Source organism: Rhipicephalus sanguineus, chromosome 4, assembly GCF_013339695.2.
Source record: "Rhipicephalus sanguineus isolate Rsan-2018 chromosome 4, BIME_Rsan_1.4, whole genome shotgun sequence".
Taxonomy (NCBI): domain Eukaryota; kingdom Metazoa; phylum Arthropoda; class Arachnida; order Ixodida; family Ixodidae; genus Rhipicephalus; species Rhipicephalus sanguineus.
The window spans coordinates 187,902,235-187,917,647 of record NC_051179.1 but is presented as its reverse complement, the minus strand read 5'-3'; the positions used below and the strand labels follow the sequence as shown (position 1 = coordinate 187,917,647).

The 15,413-nt window shown below is 44.2% G+C and overlaps 1 protein-coding gene across 1 annotated transcript in view; it reads right to left on the bottom strand.

Moving 5' to 3' along the window:
* LOC119390968 (focadhesin) overlaps positions 1-15,413 on the bottom strand; it is a 395,558-nt gene that overhangs the window by 93,434 nt on the left and 286,711 nt on the right. Inside the window, exons 26-27 of the mRNA XM_037658681.2 lie at positions 12,642-12,764; positions 6,658-6,744 (exon numbers count right to left, since the gene is read on the bottom strand). Of these exons, the coding sequence (XP_037514609.1) occupies positions 6,658-6,744; positions 12,642-12,764 (210 nt within the window). The remainder of the gene's footprint in view (positions 1-6,657; positions 6,745-12,641; positions 12,765-15,413) is intronic.

Sequence of the window (15,413 nt, the reverse complement as noted above, 5' to 3'; positions counted from 1 at the left end):
TACAGCAATGAAAAATGTTTCAGGACCTAAGTGTGAAAAATGAAACCGCTTTATCTTTGTTTACTATGAAATGGCACAGGAATGACTGACAGTAACTGCAAAAAAATGAAAGCAGAGAAAACACCGCTCAAAGAAAATGGAGCTCAAGCTACGAAAGAACTCAGAAGGGAGCTGGTTTTATTTTTCATTGGGGCAATGCAACACTGCAGCTATCTTGAGCTACGATCTCTCCTGTCTATGATGGCGCCAAGGGAAAGCCGCAGCATTTGTGCCTTCTGAAGCCCCATTTTCTAGGAATGTGCGAATAGAGAATTTTAGAACCGAATCGAATACGAATCGAATAGTTATGACACTGAATCGAATACGAATACAAATCGAATACTGTTCGAATAGTTTTCAAATAGTAAGGCAACCATTTTCACAGCAGCCCTAGACTGGTAAGGTAACAATTTTCAAAACAGCCCAAGAATCGCAAAACACTTTACTTGAAACAAATGTTCACAGGCTTTAACAAAAGAACATTACGATTACTTTTAACCGACAAATGATACCACAATTATTTAGACTGAGGCAAACTCGTATACAGCAGCAACTAGAGCCTTCGAAATATTTTGTAAATGTAGGCTGAAATACTATAGCAGTGACTACAGTATTCAAGGTGGTACTTTGACAACAGCTTTTAAAGGGGTACTGACACAAAATTTCGCGGCCGAGATAACCTGCTGGATCGATTCCTGTGTACGTGCGTGTACCATCCGCAAAATATCGACAGCGAATAAAGCTTGGAAGGTATTTTATATGAATTTCGAAGTTCGCGAACGCGATCCAGCATTATAGGCCGCACCTAGTGCATTGACACCCTCGGAGGTGACCCGAGGTGACCCCCTACTTCCCCTACGCAACCGTTGCAGCCGGTACAAGTTACGATGACGTAGTAGCCGCCATTTCTGTTTTGACGCGCTTCCCGACGAATCGCTCCTTGCCAGCGGGTCAAACCTGAAGTGATTCGCCACGTCGAAAATTCCTTCGATCCCCGCCGCAAGAAAATCGTCGCCATCAGACGACGATGAGCCCGACGACGACAGACCGCGCGGAAATGCGTCACTGTTCTGTGTGCTCACGTGACCGAGCGTTTCACTCGCTAGGTGGTGATAGCTGCACCCGGCGGCTTGTCGTTTTTGGAGCTCTGTCAAACCGAAACTGAGGCTGTGTCGGTAATGAGGAGCTTGTAATTAATTATCTGTCGCGCGCTGCAGCAAACGATGTGCCGTGTTATGACTTATAGGCCCCCAGCAACACATTGCAGCAAAAAAAACGCGGGGCGAAAATTTTTGTGTCAGGACTCCTTTAAATAAAACTGATACCTAAATATTGCCATGCACACTTTTTTTTTTACATTTTAACTAGGGGTGTGCGAATATTCGAAATTTCGAATATTTTTTGAATAGTGTTTGCTATTCGAGTCGATTCACACTGAAGTTTTACTATTCGAACTATTCTAACTTCCCAAAAACAAATACAGTCAACGTCCGATTAAAAGTGACCCCTTCAAAGTTTCAATATGCTTCACCTCATCACACTCCGATATTGCGGCAAAGCTGCCTTTCAAGCTCCGTTACGGTCGAACTTTGCCAAGAGACAGTCAACGTCCGATTGCAAGTGGTCCCTAGATTTTCAATATGCTTCACCTCGTCACACCCCGGTATTGCGGCAAAGCTGCCTTTCAAGCACCGCTACAGTCACAAATGTATTAACTAAAGAAAACGCTGGTTCCAACAAGGAGATGAAAAATGTGGCAGAGGTGGGGGCTCAATTAATGCTGTTTTGGACCTGAAATTTGGCCAGGAAGTCCGAAAAATCGGAAGCCGAAGCTTTTTAGCATCCAAAATTTCATATGTCCTTATATATTGACGTCTACGAGGCAGATTTGGAACTCTGGACTTGAAGGGAGCACGCCCTTGTCCGCCACATCAGCTGTGCTTCCACAGAAGTTGAAAGAGGAGGAGAGGCTGAGGAAATGGCATCTTTGCCTATCACGTGTAAAGTGTTGTCGGCAACACTTTGGTTGCACCAAATCATGTACATAAATACCATTCGGCCTCTACATTGCCTCATTCTTGATAAGAAAACTGTGAAACACCACCCCTCTAGTGCTTCATCAACCTAGCGAAAAGAAACACTTTCATGTTGCTATCTCATAAGAATATGCTTAGGAATCCTGTCTAACTTTTTTTTCTGCAATTTTGCTTCAAAGTATTTGAAAAATATTCTAGAAATATTCGAGAAATATTCGAAAAATATTCTATTCGATTCGCACTCACACTTCAATATTCGAATTTGCTTCGCACCCAAAATTTTGCTATTCGCACAGCTCTAATTTTTATGCAACTGGTTTATTATACTCATATAACCACTGCTTCGCTTCCAGATTACTTTAGCATCTTCCGATAAGACTGTGCGCCACACGCGAACAATACAGTTTATTCTGGTACTAACTTGGGCACCAGTGATAACGTAGGAAAGTTCAATAAGACATGCATAAAAGCCGACGCATTTCACGGATAAGCAGGTTACTCGATGGCCAATGCTGTGTTCGCCGTTATCAGTGCACAGTGTCTATTGCTCGTATTTTAACTTTTCATTTCTGGGCACAAATTCGCCCGAATAAAGTTTCGTCTTGACCACGCCATCTGCTGCCTTCTTCAATGTCACAACCACATACAATATTAAGCAATTCTCATGAGTTAACATCATAATGAATGTCACGGTGCAGACAGTGGATTGGTAACACTGGAGTTTTAAGAAGAAACACCTTCATCCTATGATCAATACAGCATCAGTACATGGGCTGCAGGCATCTGGCTAATTTGATGATGAAAACAAGAAAAGCTACCCCTCGCTGTTCCGATGTCTCGTTCCTTCGAGCATTTTTCATCGTTGCTGATTATTCGAAAAATATTCAGTATTTCGAATGTGCACCATTCGATTCGAGCACCAAATTGGAATAGAACGTTATTCGATTCGTTCTTCAAAATTTTCAAATATTCGCACCACCCTACCATTTTCTCATAGTTTTTGATGACGGCACAATAGTAAAGTCCTTATTTGTCAATTTCTACTGCTTATTTTGGTCTAATATTTCACCACCACGTAAAAGATGGTTTGAGAATTTCAAAACAGGATAAATTGAAAAATAGAACATTTTGATCAAATTTACCATTTCCACCTGCCACGTCTCCACTTAAGACGAACCGCCTAACAGGTACTCTTCTGCCAAGACAAAGTGTCACTTTCGCTGAGCTGGCGATTCTGTGCAGCAAACATCTCAGTCTGGGTGGGGCACTCAGGTGAAGCGAATCGCGTCGCAGAGGGAGGGAGTGAGATATGCGAAAAAGAAAGGTCCGGGGATAAACCAACGCAGCAGAAAGGTTTGGGAGCCTTACTACTGGGACCCCCAAGCTATTGCATCTTTTTGTACATTCCCTGCGTTCTACTGTTACCCTGCTGGAGCACAAAAAGTACAGATCAACACAAGAGCTTGGTGCCCCACAGCTTGGGGGCCATCACATTGGCCTTCGGCAGAGGCAAAAACAAGAGGAGCGGGAAAAAAGAAAACGACGTCGGAGGAGACAAAAAAAATTGCTTGCGCATTGCAGTCTAGTACAAAATCAAAACCATGTTCGCGGCACTAATAGCAGCCTCCCGGCAGAGGGGTCGAATGCATTGTCGTCATTGTCTTACAATGGCAACCGAGCCCGTGTTGTCAATCCGCAAATAGTTCACATAGGACCTCTGTGCATTGTACCTGTTTCAAGTGCAAATTGTGATGTGCACCTTTCAATATTAAAATGCCTGACAAAGGAAAGTTATTTTGCAAGCTGAATATAGCTGTGTCATGTCTTTTTCATGCGCCCGAGTCCTGTAACCGTGAGCAGCACGAAGGGAGATCTTCAGCTGGTCATCAAAAGGAAAAAGTTACTACGGGCCAAAAATAAGAAAATATCTGGACCTCATGGCTTATGCGGTGCAGGGTATGACTTGGGCTGACTACACTGCCTGTGTGGGGACGGTTCAATAGTGTGCAATGCGATGTGTCACGCACTGGTTGCACACAGATGCTCTTCACCACTCTGAAGGCAAGGAGAGCATTGAGACGCATCTTTTCTCTGCCGCCACTGCCGGTAAACACGTTGTTCTACTTTGGTCGCCCATTTGTTATGCAGCGTGCAATTTGAAAACTGCCCTCAAAAAAACCACATATGGATGGGAAGTATGGATGCCCGAGAGCGGCCTATGGCGTCGTCGGCACAATCTGCTAGAGGGCCGTCTACACAATACGTATACACCCAGACAAACAAGTGTATACAATGTGCATTATTTCTTTCAGTATGTGCATGCTAGTTGTGCAGACGGCCCGCTAGGACACTGTACCAACGACGCCACAGGCTGCTCTCGGGCATCCATACTTCCCATTAGGCCCGCCAAGCAAGCTCACATTGTAATGCGAAATTCATTACTCGTCGCCCTGACGTCAACGCGACAAGATTTTCGATCACTCACGAGCCACTGACATACATCTCGCATCTTGCCGCCGCCTGTGATGAGCGCCAGCTGTAAGGGCGACCACGTGCATTGCGGCGAAGTGGCAACAAAATGAAATGCAGGGCGCGTTCGGAGAGCCAAATTCAAAAATTATTTTCTTCCTTAAAACAAAAAATGATTTGACCACACTTCCTTCATTACTTAACGATGAAGTCTTCTATGAAATGCCGCATGACGAGGATTTTTACTTGGACCGCATCAGTATGAAAAATACGGTCAAACATGCGACAAATCGCATATTTTCTCTAATTTCACAATTTTTGGGGGAAGATTTGAGGTCTATTTTACCCCTAGACATTTTTGTACTAAAATACAATTTCCTGAAAATCATACTATTATTAAGATTGGTTAGGGAGAGTTCCAGATAGCTCAAGAAAAAATCACCAACATTGAAGATTTTTGTAGTTTTTGAAGATACGTAGCTGGTAGTGAAACACAAAAATTTCGGAATTAATGAATAGGACAACTAAACTGAACCGCTGTGATAGCGTAAGTGTGGTTTCAAAACCTGAACACACAAAAATAGATTTTATACACATTTTTCTAGTAGGCACAGCTTAACAAATACAAGTGAACTTTGAGGGGGCGCCATGATAGTCAAAATTTTTTTCGAGCAAAAATGTTTTGCCACAATACTTCATATGGCACAGGAAAAATGCACAAGTTTTATCAGCAAAATCTGCAATGTGCGAGCGCCACGTCTGGGACACTTGGAATGGAATGACCCATATATATTAAAAGCCACAAAGACAAATAATTTAGAAAAACATTTTTCGAGGCGCACGATTGAGGATTCGAGCCTGCGACCCCTTGCTCCGCAAGCACACGGTGTTAACTGATTTGATGGAGCGTACGTCCTTCAGTACACTAACGGTGAGCTATTTATATACACTATTTACCACTGGCGGTACGCAGAGCTTGGAAGCGCTTCAGCGAGATGGTGCGAAGGGTGCACTTTAAAGGTCATCGCCTCACACGATGCGACGCGCGTACGCCTCCTATACCACAGGTACTTTGCCCTACAGGGTCGCCTGTGCGCATGCGCTTATCTTATGACAGGGGCGGTTTGTACGTCTCGTGCTTTCACCGCAAAGTTTGTGTTGAAGTTACAGAGCACACAAAAGTCACTTCGCTTGCTGCAGCGGCCGTGTTTGTGAAAGAAGCACGCTGCTCAAACACAAAAAAGTACCAACTGTGGCAGTTCACTCCAAAAAGACAGGGCGTGCAAACACGGACACAAGAAAGAAGTCACGACACCACAAACATTGTTGTCACAGTTGTTGTTAGTCCTCATCCTGTGTACACCTATGCGTTTGGTGCGTCCTTTGTGTTTGAGCAGCCTGTTTTAAGTGTCAAGCTGTGACAGTTGTTCGCGCTCGTCCTGCGTGTGTTCTTTTTTGTGAGTCCTTTGTGCTTAAGCAGCATGCGGCAAGTTTCGAGCTGCTTGCTGTTCTTCGCGTGACATTCCAATTTGTTGTTATCGCATTCATTGCTTCGCCCTTGCGGCGAAACTGACTTTTTGCTTTCGTTTCCTCTGTGGTGACAGCAAAACTTTGTTATATGAGAGAAAAACACATGGTGTTCTATGGACACAAGGTTATGAAAACTGAAATACTTTGTTATATTGAGAATTTTTTTATATTGAAGTTCATTATATCAAAGTTTAACTGTATTCATTCATTTCGAATTCATAAATACAAGAACCACATATCCAAGAACTTGAAGCAAATTATTCGATTAGGTACTATTCAATTTGAATTCAAAACTCAAATATTCGCAGACGCCTACTTTTATGTTTAAATATTTTTTCCCGTTTCTCGGCTCTCGCATCTCTCTGCTCTTATGTTTTCTTAATGGTCCCAATGAAAAAACTATCAGATAGGATTCTACTGTATTTGATAAAAACAGGCCCCTTTAATCAATTTCCCTTCTCGTTGCATTATATAGCTTCACATGATGCAGGAGATGCTATGCTAAAGTCAAGGCACTTCACTAGCAGCAGGATGATCTTCCCCTCAGCCAGAAAATCCCAGCACTGCACAGCAAGCCACTCACCTCAATGCCAACCATGAACTGGTTGTTGGCCCCCAACATCATGGAGAGTCCCCGCAGGGCTGCCAGCCGTCCCAGTGTTGGGTGGTTCTGCAAGGATCCGACAAGGTTACATGTGCCTCCTGTATTCGGTCAAACAAAAGTGCCACACTAAACGGTGGAGCTGCTAAATGGGCAAAAGCAATGCGTGTTATAGAGAAATTACATGTGAAAGGGCCTTCTAAAACATTGCTCTACAGCAACAACTTACTGCTCTGGTCAGCATACCATTATTACAGAAAAGAGGTTATGAAGCTTTGTACTTCAAGAAAGATACTACTGCAATAACGTTCAGCCTTTTTTTTTCTTTCTTTTTCATACCTACCTTCATTTTTGCGTAATTCTACACTTGCCAGTGAAAAGAAAACACATTGCTGTAGGTTTGGGTACGAAGTGCAGTCTTGTGAAGGACCACAAAAACAAAGCAAAGAAATGCATTACTTGGTGAAGGAGTACGGACTCTCACAACCGACAGTGTCGACAATCATCCATTTGACATAAAAGTTTGACGAGAAAAGCTGATTGGTAGGCACTAATGAGTTCAACAAAGTGCCTACAAGGAGGTGGCAGAGGCCCTCTGCGAGTGGTTCCTTGGTGCCATGCTGTGAACTTGCCCATCACTGGACCAATTCTGGCCACAAAAGTGAAGCAGCTTGCCTTAATGATAAACAAGCCAGGCAGTGGCTGGATACAGCGCTTAAAAAGAGATGTGTGTACAAAGCTCTTATTGGTAACAGAGCTTTGCTTGACATGAAAGCAAAGAAGAAGTGGGTTGAGGAAGTGCTGCCCCACATCCTTGACAACTACACTGATGTCGACATATATAATGGCGATGATGCAGAACTATTCTCTCCGATGTTACCGTCCAAGATGCATGTGCTAAAGGAAGACACGTCTAGGGGGGTGGGGGGGGGTGGCACAAAACAGCAAGCAGAGTTTCACTGTATTTTTGTGCACCAACATGGACGGGAACAACAAGTGTCCCGCATTTGACACTGGAAAATAAAAAAATCCCCAGTGCTCCCATGGTGCTGCCAGGATATCAGTGAACTACCCTCGCAACCGCAAGGTGTAGATGACACGAGAACTTTTTTTAGGAATGGTTGTTGGAATTTGCTCAATGGCTTGAGTGACCTAAGAGGCAGGTGGCGCTGATCATATATAATTGCAGTGCCAACCACTCCATGTCCAAAATACCATGCGGGAAACTTTTTTTCCTGCTGCAGAACACGGCAGCAGGTTTGCAGCCCTTGGATGCCAGTGTGATTGTCAGTATTAAGGTAATGTACTGTCGGAGCATATTGAACTAATTTAAATAAGTCTCGCTGATGCACACAGCCATGTGAACAAGCAGGTGGCAACCAGGTTTCAAGATCAATCTGTTGATGGCTGTGCAGTTCACTTTTGCTGCATGGTCCGAAGTAAGCGCTGCTACGATGCAAAACTGTGTTAGGAGAGTACTTTTTTCCGAGGACACAGTGACTCGCATGAAGCCTGCAAAATTTCCACCGACGAAGTGATGTCTCAACTTTGGTCTGCAGTTGATGAGAACGCTTCAGGTCTCAAAAAGCTTCTACGTGTGAACGACACACTAGAAACATAGGAACTTTTAACTGATGGGGCGATTGCTGCGAATCTGCTAGCATCAGATAGCGACAGTGGTAAAACAGGCTGCATCAATGCTGTCCTCGCAGCAGGCCCTGCCGATGATACACTCATTCCGAGGCTTCCTTTTCACGAGGGACCTTTCGCTGCACTACACCCGTACTCCTAGGAGAAGGATGTCGCTGAGCTTCACGTAAAACAAGCAACACTGATGGACATGGGCTTTTCTCATGCATGCCACTGAGAAGGATGTGGCGAGACGCTTGTGGTAGTCTCACCCCAGCGGTTTAGGATTTCTCAGGCTGATAGGCTGCCACATGCAACCTTCTCACATTTTGTAGAACCGACTCATGTTTGTCTATTTTTCTGTGTCGCCTTTATTACTGATCCCACTTGATATCATATTTACTCACATTTTCATCTAAACCATTTAAAACAATTATCGGTAGTAACAATAACATTTTCCTGGCACTTGAATATCGTTACAGTAAAAGCTCGTTAATTCGATACCCGCTAATTTGGAAATTCGGATGATTCGGAAGGCTCTATTGGTTCCGGCCAAAGTGCATGTTAATCTATGGGATCAAACCTTCGTTAATTCGTCAGAATTCGGCTCCTCACCGCTTAATTCGGACAAATGCTGACGGCTGCCGCTGCCGCTACACAAAAGTGTGGTAAAGCAGCGCTGGCACCACTGGAGTGAAACCAAAACATGAGTGGCATCGCCATCGTCATCAACTAATGGGGGCGATCGCAGCGTCACCGAATGGCGGCGTCTTCTTTCTTCGCTCCACTGTGCCTTCGACGCCATTTTCCCTTTCCCTTGTGTTGTGTCGGCACCGTCTCTTCTTGCGGAGTTCTCTTTTTTATCCGTTGTGACCGTGCTTGCATGCCACCGCCATCGTGCGCTACAGTGATGGCAACGCCGGAAAAGCGGCAGAAGTACGAAGCGAAGACCTTGGCGACTAAAGTGGAAATTTTGGAAGCTCTGAAGGACGGCGAATCGCGATAGCACGTTATGACTGCTTATGACCAATTACAATGTGAAGCGGAGCACGTTGGGAACACGTTGGGAACACGTTGGGAGGTGCTTTTGATATTAGAGGACGTTTGCCTGAGCACTTTCCGACAGTTTGTGTGCTGTTGGCCAATTGGCAGAGTTAAGACAAATTCTAATGTCAGCCGGAATCTGCGCAAAAACGCAGAGACCATTACAAAATACTTCAGCAAATAAAGGCATGTTTCTCCAACTTGATTTTAATGTTGTTTTTCCCGTTCATTTGTTAATTCGGCATTCGGTTAATTCGGACATTTTCTCCGGTCCCGTAAAATTCCGAATTAACGAGCTTTTACTGTATAAGCGGCCTCAACTCTCCTCACAAACCCTACCCACGTGGCACACTCAACTCTGTACAGTTGCATCCCACTACAACGAAACTGACGGTAAAAAAGTATGTTGCAGCAAAACGAAATTTCATGCGTAGACAACAAAAGTTAGCGTGATCTGATGACTATGACTCATGCTCTGGTACCGGCAAGTGTATGCACTATTTTTTTTATCAAACTCTCGCTAACTCAGACACTCTTGGCCACACATGGAGTCACCTCATTTGTATAATTCTCACAAGAAATTTGTAGCTAAAGCTAGGGTGCAGATTACATGCAAATTTTGGCGTGCAAATTGGTTTCATGGCACGGCTTCACAGTAATGCAAGGAAGGTGGCTTGACGTCAATACGTTGGGATCTTTTTTAGTTATTTCTGTTGTTCTGCTGTTTGTAGTGAGGGGTGTTCTTTATATGCACGGGCGGCTTGTATAAAATAAAACACAGTATTCAGGTTACCTTAGGAGTGTGCAGAGCACAAGCACCCCAAATTCACGTGTCAAAGCTTCGCTAGACGCCAGCCAAAAACTAACTGCAGAAGTCTGTACCACCGCCATCAATAGCACACGACAGGAAAGCTGAAACTTACCAGGGTGGTAATTTGAGCTAGTTGGTGTAGCCCTGTTACCAAAGGGGTGAAGTGCTGAAAGGGCGCCTGCTGTTTGTCCTTTTAGTGCTGCTGCACCCTTTCAGTAAAAAATCAGGAATGCCTCATGCCTATTTACGACATTATTGGCTTTAATCTTCTGCTGTGTATGCTGTGAACTTTCGGAGCTGCTACTCGCCATTGATGATCGTGCTGACAGCAACCATGGGTTCATCCACAGTGGCTGTCATAAATGGTAAGCTCAATTTTTAGTTCGCATGAGCTGGCTATGTACATACTGCAAATACTTCCGTAGCTGCGTTTGCCATTCGTGATCGCGGCAACCACGGTTGTGTCTGCAGCAGTTGTGGCAAGCAAAGTACCGCTTTCGGACTCTGCGCACTTTCTGGCTTTCCATGTGGCCACACTGCTCTGGAAGTCTCGAGCCAATGATAAATTGTCGAGTTACCATTTTGTGGCAATCCTAGGCAATTTGTGGCAATCCTAGGCAAGTGCCTTTTCGTTATGTGGTAGTGCTCACAAAAACTTCAATGAAGCGGAAGTACCTAAGAAAATTATTGGTTCTGATAAGACATCCTTCGTATTATTTTCTATGGACAGCTGATGGAGAATCGAAAATTTTTTGTTGTAGCGGTAGTCGTTATAGCGGAATACAACTACATATCTGACATCTAATTAATGCAGTGCATTGCACAAACGACTGCATCAAGCTTGTGGGCCCAAGTGTATGTAGGAAAATGAAACGGTGTCAAGCATTTCAATGCATTAGCTTGCACGCAGGAAATTCTCGGTGCGATGATTACGGTGTTGGGCTTCTGTCCTGTGCTCAAATCCTGCAGAAACATTTCAATTGCTATTTATTTGTAAATGTCTTATTCTTTTATTTCTTCAATAGAGTTAAGAATTATGGGAATTTATTTGTTGTTCAAATACATACAAGCCACTTGTTCCAAGTCTCATGTCTATGTGCTTTTTTTTTTTGTTGCCCCATTATTAAGCTGACTTTTTTAAGGGCTTGTTTTCTCAGTTCTACACACTATTAATGTGAACTAACAGTCAATAATATTGTGTCTAACTAAGAAAACGAGCCCTTAAAGAGTCATCTTCCTTCCTTCATTCATAGCGAGGGTCTCGTTCTGGCAGACTTGATGCCTTCAGGTAGTATACGAGGGATTGTTGGTCAGCTGCCAGCTCGTAAAAAGATCACGTGCTACGTGACGCCAACAGGCAGAAAAAGAGTGTTCCCCACTTACCGCCATGGCTGCGATCGGTGCTGACTAACACTCCTAGGTTTAAATGCACATATATACCCTATAAAAGTGGACGGGAGGATGACCGCCGCCGTAGCTCAGTGGTAGAGCATTGGACGCGTTATTCGAAGGTCGCAGGTTCGGTCCCTGCCGGCAGCAAGTTATCTTTTCGTCCACTTTACTTTCTTCACATTCATATCCTAATTACTACTAATAACATCCCCTATACTTTCTTCGGCATTATTGTCTGTTAGTTCACATTATCATCATTAAGCTTTAAATATAAAACAAGTTTGCCGGGACCAGCCATGCAGTTCAAATTATTCGCAAGTTCAAGTAAAATATTATTAAGATTTTACTGTATACTGGCGGCACTTGGGAAACAAGTACAGCTTTGCAGCAGCAGCAAGTGCCATGTTTCCCGGTTGTTCTGTTCATTTATTACATGTTCCCTAGCTTGCAGCTGCTCCAGTCAACATGTGTACCAGGCAAATGCCTTGAAATGTTGAACGTGCCAAGAACACTGAGTCAACTCCATGCCCGAGTCCTTAGTTGATGACCTTGCCTCTAGGATTGAAACCTCAGTTTTTAAGCAGTGAGTATGACAGTGTGTCGTCAATGGGTAACATTTTTGAGCCAATGAGGGAGAGGCAGGAAGAAGACACTGCTGCCAGCAATTGTGGCTGAGGTTAATTAATATAGGGTTGCAGAAAAAAATTGGAGAAATGGTCCAGATTGAACAACATGGAAATTGACGGCATACCTGTGACCTGGAGGAGAAGTCTGTGCTGCCATCTTTAGCGAGCAGGTGACAAGCATTCCATGACGCTGAGCGACATTGAAATTGTTCATTGTATTGCTGCTGCTTTGTGTAGGATCTAGTCCTGCTCAACGTATGCAAAGTTATGTGCTCCTATGAGGTGAATGTGGCCGGACTCAAACAAAATGCATGCGTATAATGCAGGTTACAAAGTGCATTGTAGGAGGCAACAGCAACGCAGTGCTAGGGTGCACTCAACATCCCCGTCGTGACACATGTTCAAGCTGCGGTTTGCACACAAACAGCTTCGCACAAGACAAGTGGACACACTGCGACACTCACCTGGGCAAGCATGGTTTCCACCCAATGGGGCAGCAGTGACGACCACAGCAGGGGCCCCTTCGGGTGCTTCTTGTCCACCAGGGTGCGCACCAGCAGGCCTACCGACAGAGCCGTGCCCTGGCACTGCACACCACAGAGCACCAGGACACTTGTTCTCATTTTGGGCACCAATTTCTTCAAAAAATGGCACATGCTGATCAGTTTTACAGTGCCAGAAATGACTTTGAAAGCCCTGGTTAGAGAAATGTGTGTGCCCACGATTCAATAACATGTAGAACTGCTTGCCAAGTTGCTGGCACATACCAGTGGCCATTTCTGCAGCACAGAGCGGGAGGCAGTAGACTTTGGGAATGCCACTGATCAGGTTCTGCTACCAATCCCACTTCGCAATGTGTTCCCATAAACGTGGCTGTTTATCGTATTTTAATTATGACATTCTCGCAAGAGAGTGAGCACTGAAGATGAGATATACACTGTACTAATAAATGCTTCGTACATAAATACATCAGTCAAACTTGCTTGTAACTCACAATTTTTGCAGCACATTTTGCAGCACATAAATGACTGTGCTTTTGTGGCCACTGCCATGTTTGATCATGTGATGATACACTGCATGATTCCAGCTTGCCTTGTTACCACAATAACCAAGCACTGGAAACATGACATCACTCAGAACGCCACGCTACCAGAGGAGGGCATCAATAAGACATGGCTAGAAGCCAAACAAACACAGGTCACAGCTATAGAAAACCTATACACCTTTTCAAGTACATAATTATTTGCCCAAATTGAGTGAGCACAACTGCACCGCAGCAGTGCTTAAGGGCAGGACTGGAAACAGTATTCTAAGACATTCAGACGCATGCCTTCTGCTCCCAAAATAAATCCCTATCATGGGCAGTCGCTCTTCCACTCTTTTTTTTTACAGCGAAAACTGTTATGAGATCACAACAGCCATTTTTGGTGCCTTAGTTGTCTACCACCACTGCTGGTGTCCGTAACCGCTATCGCGTGAAATAAGAAAAAGAAAAATGAAATGAAAGAAAAATATCCAGCATTGGATGGGATTTGAAAGCGGGCCCCCTGTGTGGCATTCGAGTATTCTACCACAGAGCCACGTTGGTGCTTGAAACTCTTTTGCAAGAAGACCCTATACAGATGTCATGTCGGACAAGAAATCATGTTAACATAGGTAATATGGCACGGTAGAAGAGTAAAATAACCACTGTCACACAATGTGAATTGCGTAATGAGTGGGTCGTTTAATGCTTCTAACCCATTACAAAGGACTCAGCCATAATTCTTCATTGTCATCAGCCTCAGCACAAAATCCACATAATAATGCCTTAAAGATGTGTAGTGGGTGCCATGCTTCTCTGCAGAAAGGCGAAAAGGCACAGTGGCTGCTTCCCTATATACTTCACAAAAATTATGATGACTTATGGCGTAGTAGGTACATAGCAAGTGTACTTGTAATAGTTGCCACAACAGAGTTTACAATGGCCTCTAGAAAGGCCGCTCGTCTAGCTTTCGCTGTGACTGTGCTGCATGTTCTGCGCAGGCCTGGCAAACTTTTTCTTCATTTGTTAGTGACCCTGAAGCCACTGGCTGTCTTATTTTTGGTTCACTGCCATTTTTCAATGCAACATCTCTAGGTACAGCATGAATAATAAGTGTGAAAAGTTGCCATGTGCCTACGTCACCATGCTCTGCTCTAACAGTAAAGTATATGTTTTGAAGGTAAGTAGCCTGTACAAAAGACACAATATAATCACAGAGTTACAATAACTTTAGAGTGAGTGGAACAGTCCTAGGTACATACGTCCCCTCCTGCTAAAAAAATTATTAGTGAATGTCTACTAAACCTGCTGTACTATTTGAATGTTCTATTTTTACTTATCTTCACCTGTGATAAGGCCTTCTAAAAATTATATCAAGTTGAAGACAGACAGTGGCTTAACATTATGGGGTTGAGTGCAAAGGAGCAAGGACAAAAGAAAATGTCACTTGAGAGGTATATACATCCTTGTTCAATAATTCTCCTGTGTTATCACAACATTCTGTGGGTGAACCAACTTTTAGAACAAAGGTCCATGTGGGCATACAAGCTCTCAATTATAAAGGATGCGTCAAAGGCACAACTTCTCTCCAACAGTGGGTTTGCGGAAGTGGCATTTTACCAGTGCACAGATGAACAAGCACTGCACTTTTATTGCAGACAGGAGATCACATAGAGTGTAGGCACTCCAAATAGACTTTCTAAACATCTGGTGCATTGTTCCCTCATCATACTTAAGATAGGCCAGATCTTGAGACATAAAATGGCTGGGCACTTGACAAGTGCTGTCTCTTCATAGAGAGTCGGTGAAAAGGGTCGGCAAGATGGTTGAAGCTCGCGGCTGGAACTGACAGGCAGCAGATGACTTGGTCAAGAGAATTTCTGCTGCTTTAAGCACTGCCACAGCTTTACTGCAGAAAAAGGGTAGACAAGCAAACTGCTGCAGCCCTTTTTATTGTCCTTGGATCATATGGCAACGGAATCTTCCAGGGCATGTGCTTCCAGTGCAACTTGCGAGAACAACCACTTCGATCTGCGACAGTGGAGGCCAGTGCGAGAGGTGGCACAGGCCATGGGTGGGCCCAACTGGTCGGGTCTTGGGCCTGCTGGCTACGACTTTGGGGCCATGCCATGCCAAACACCTCATGTGTGCATCAAACTGATGACCCTGGAATTGAACGTCTCGTGCTCTCCTGAATGAAGGGCGTCCCCTA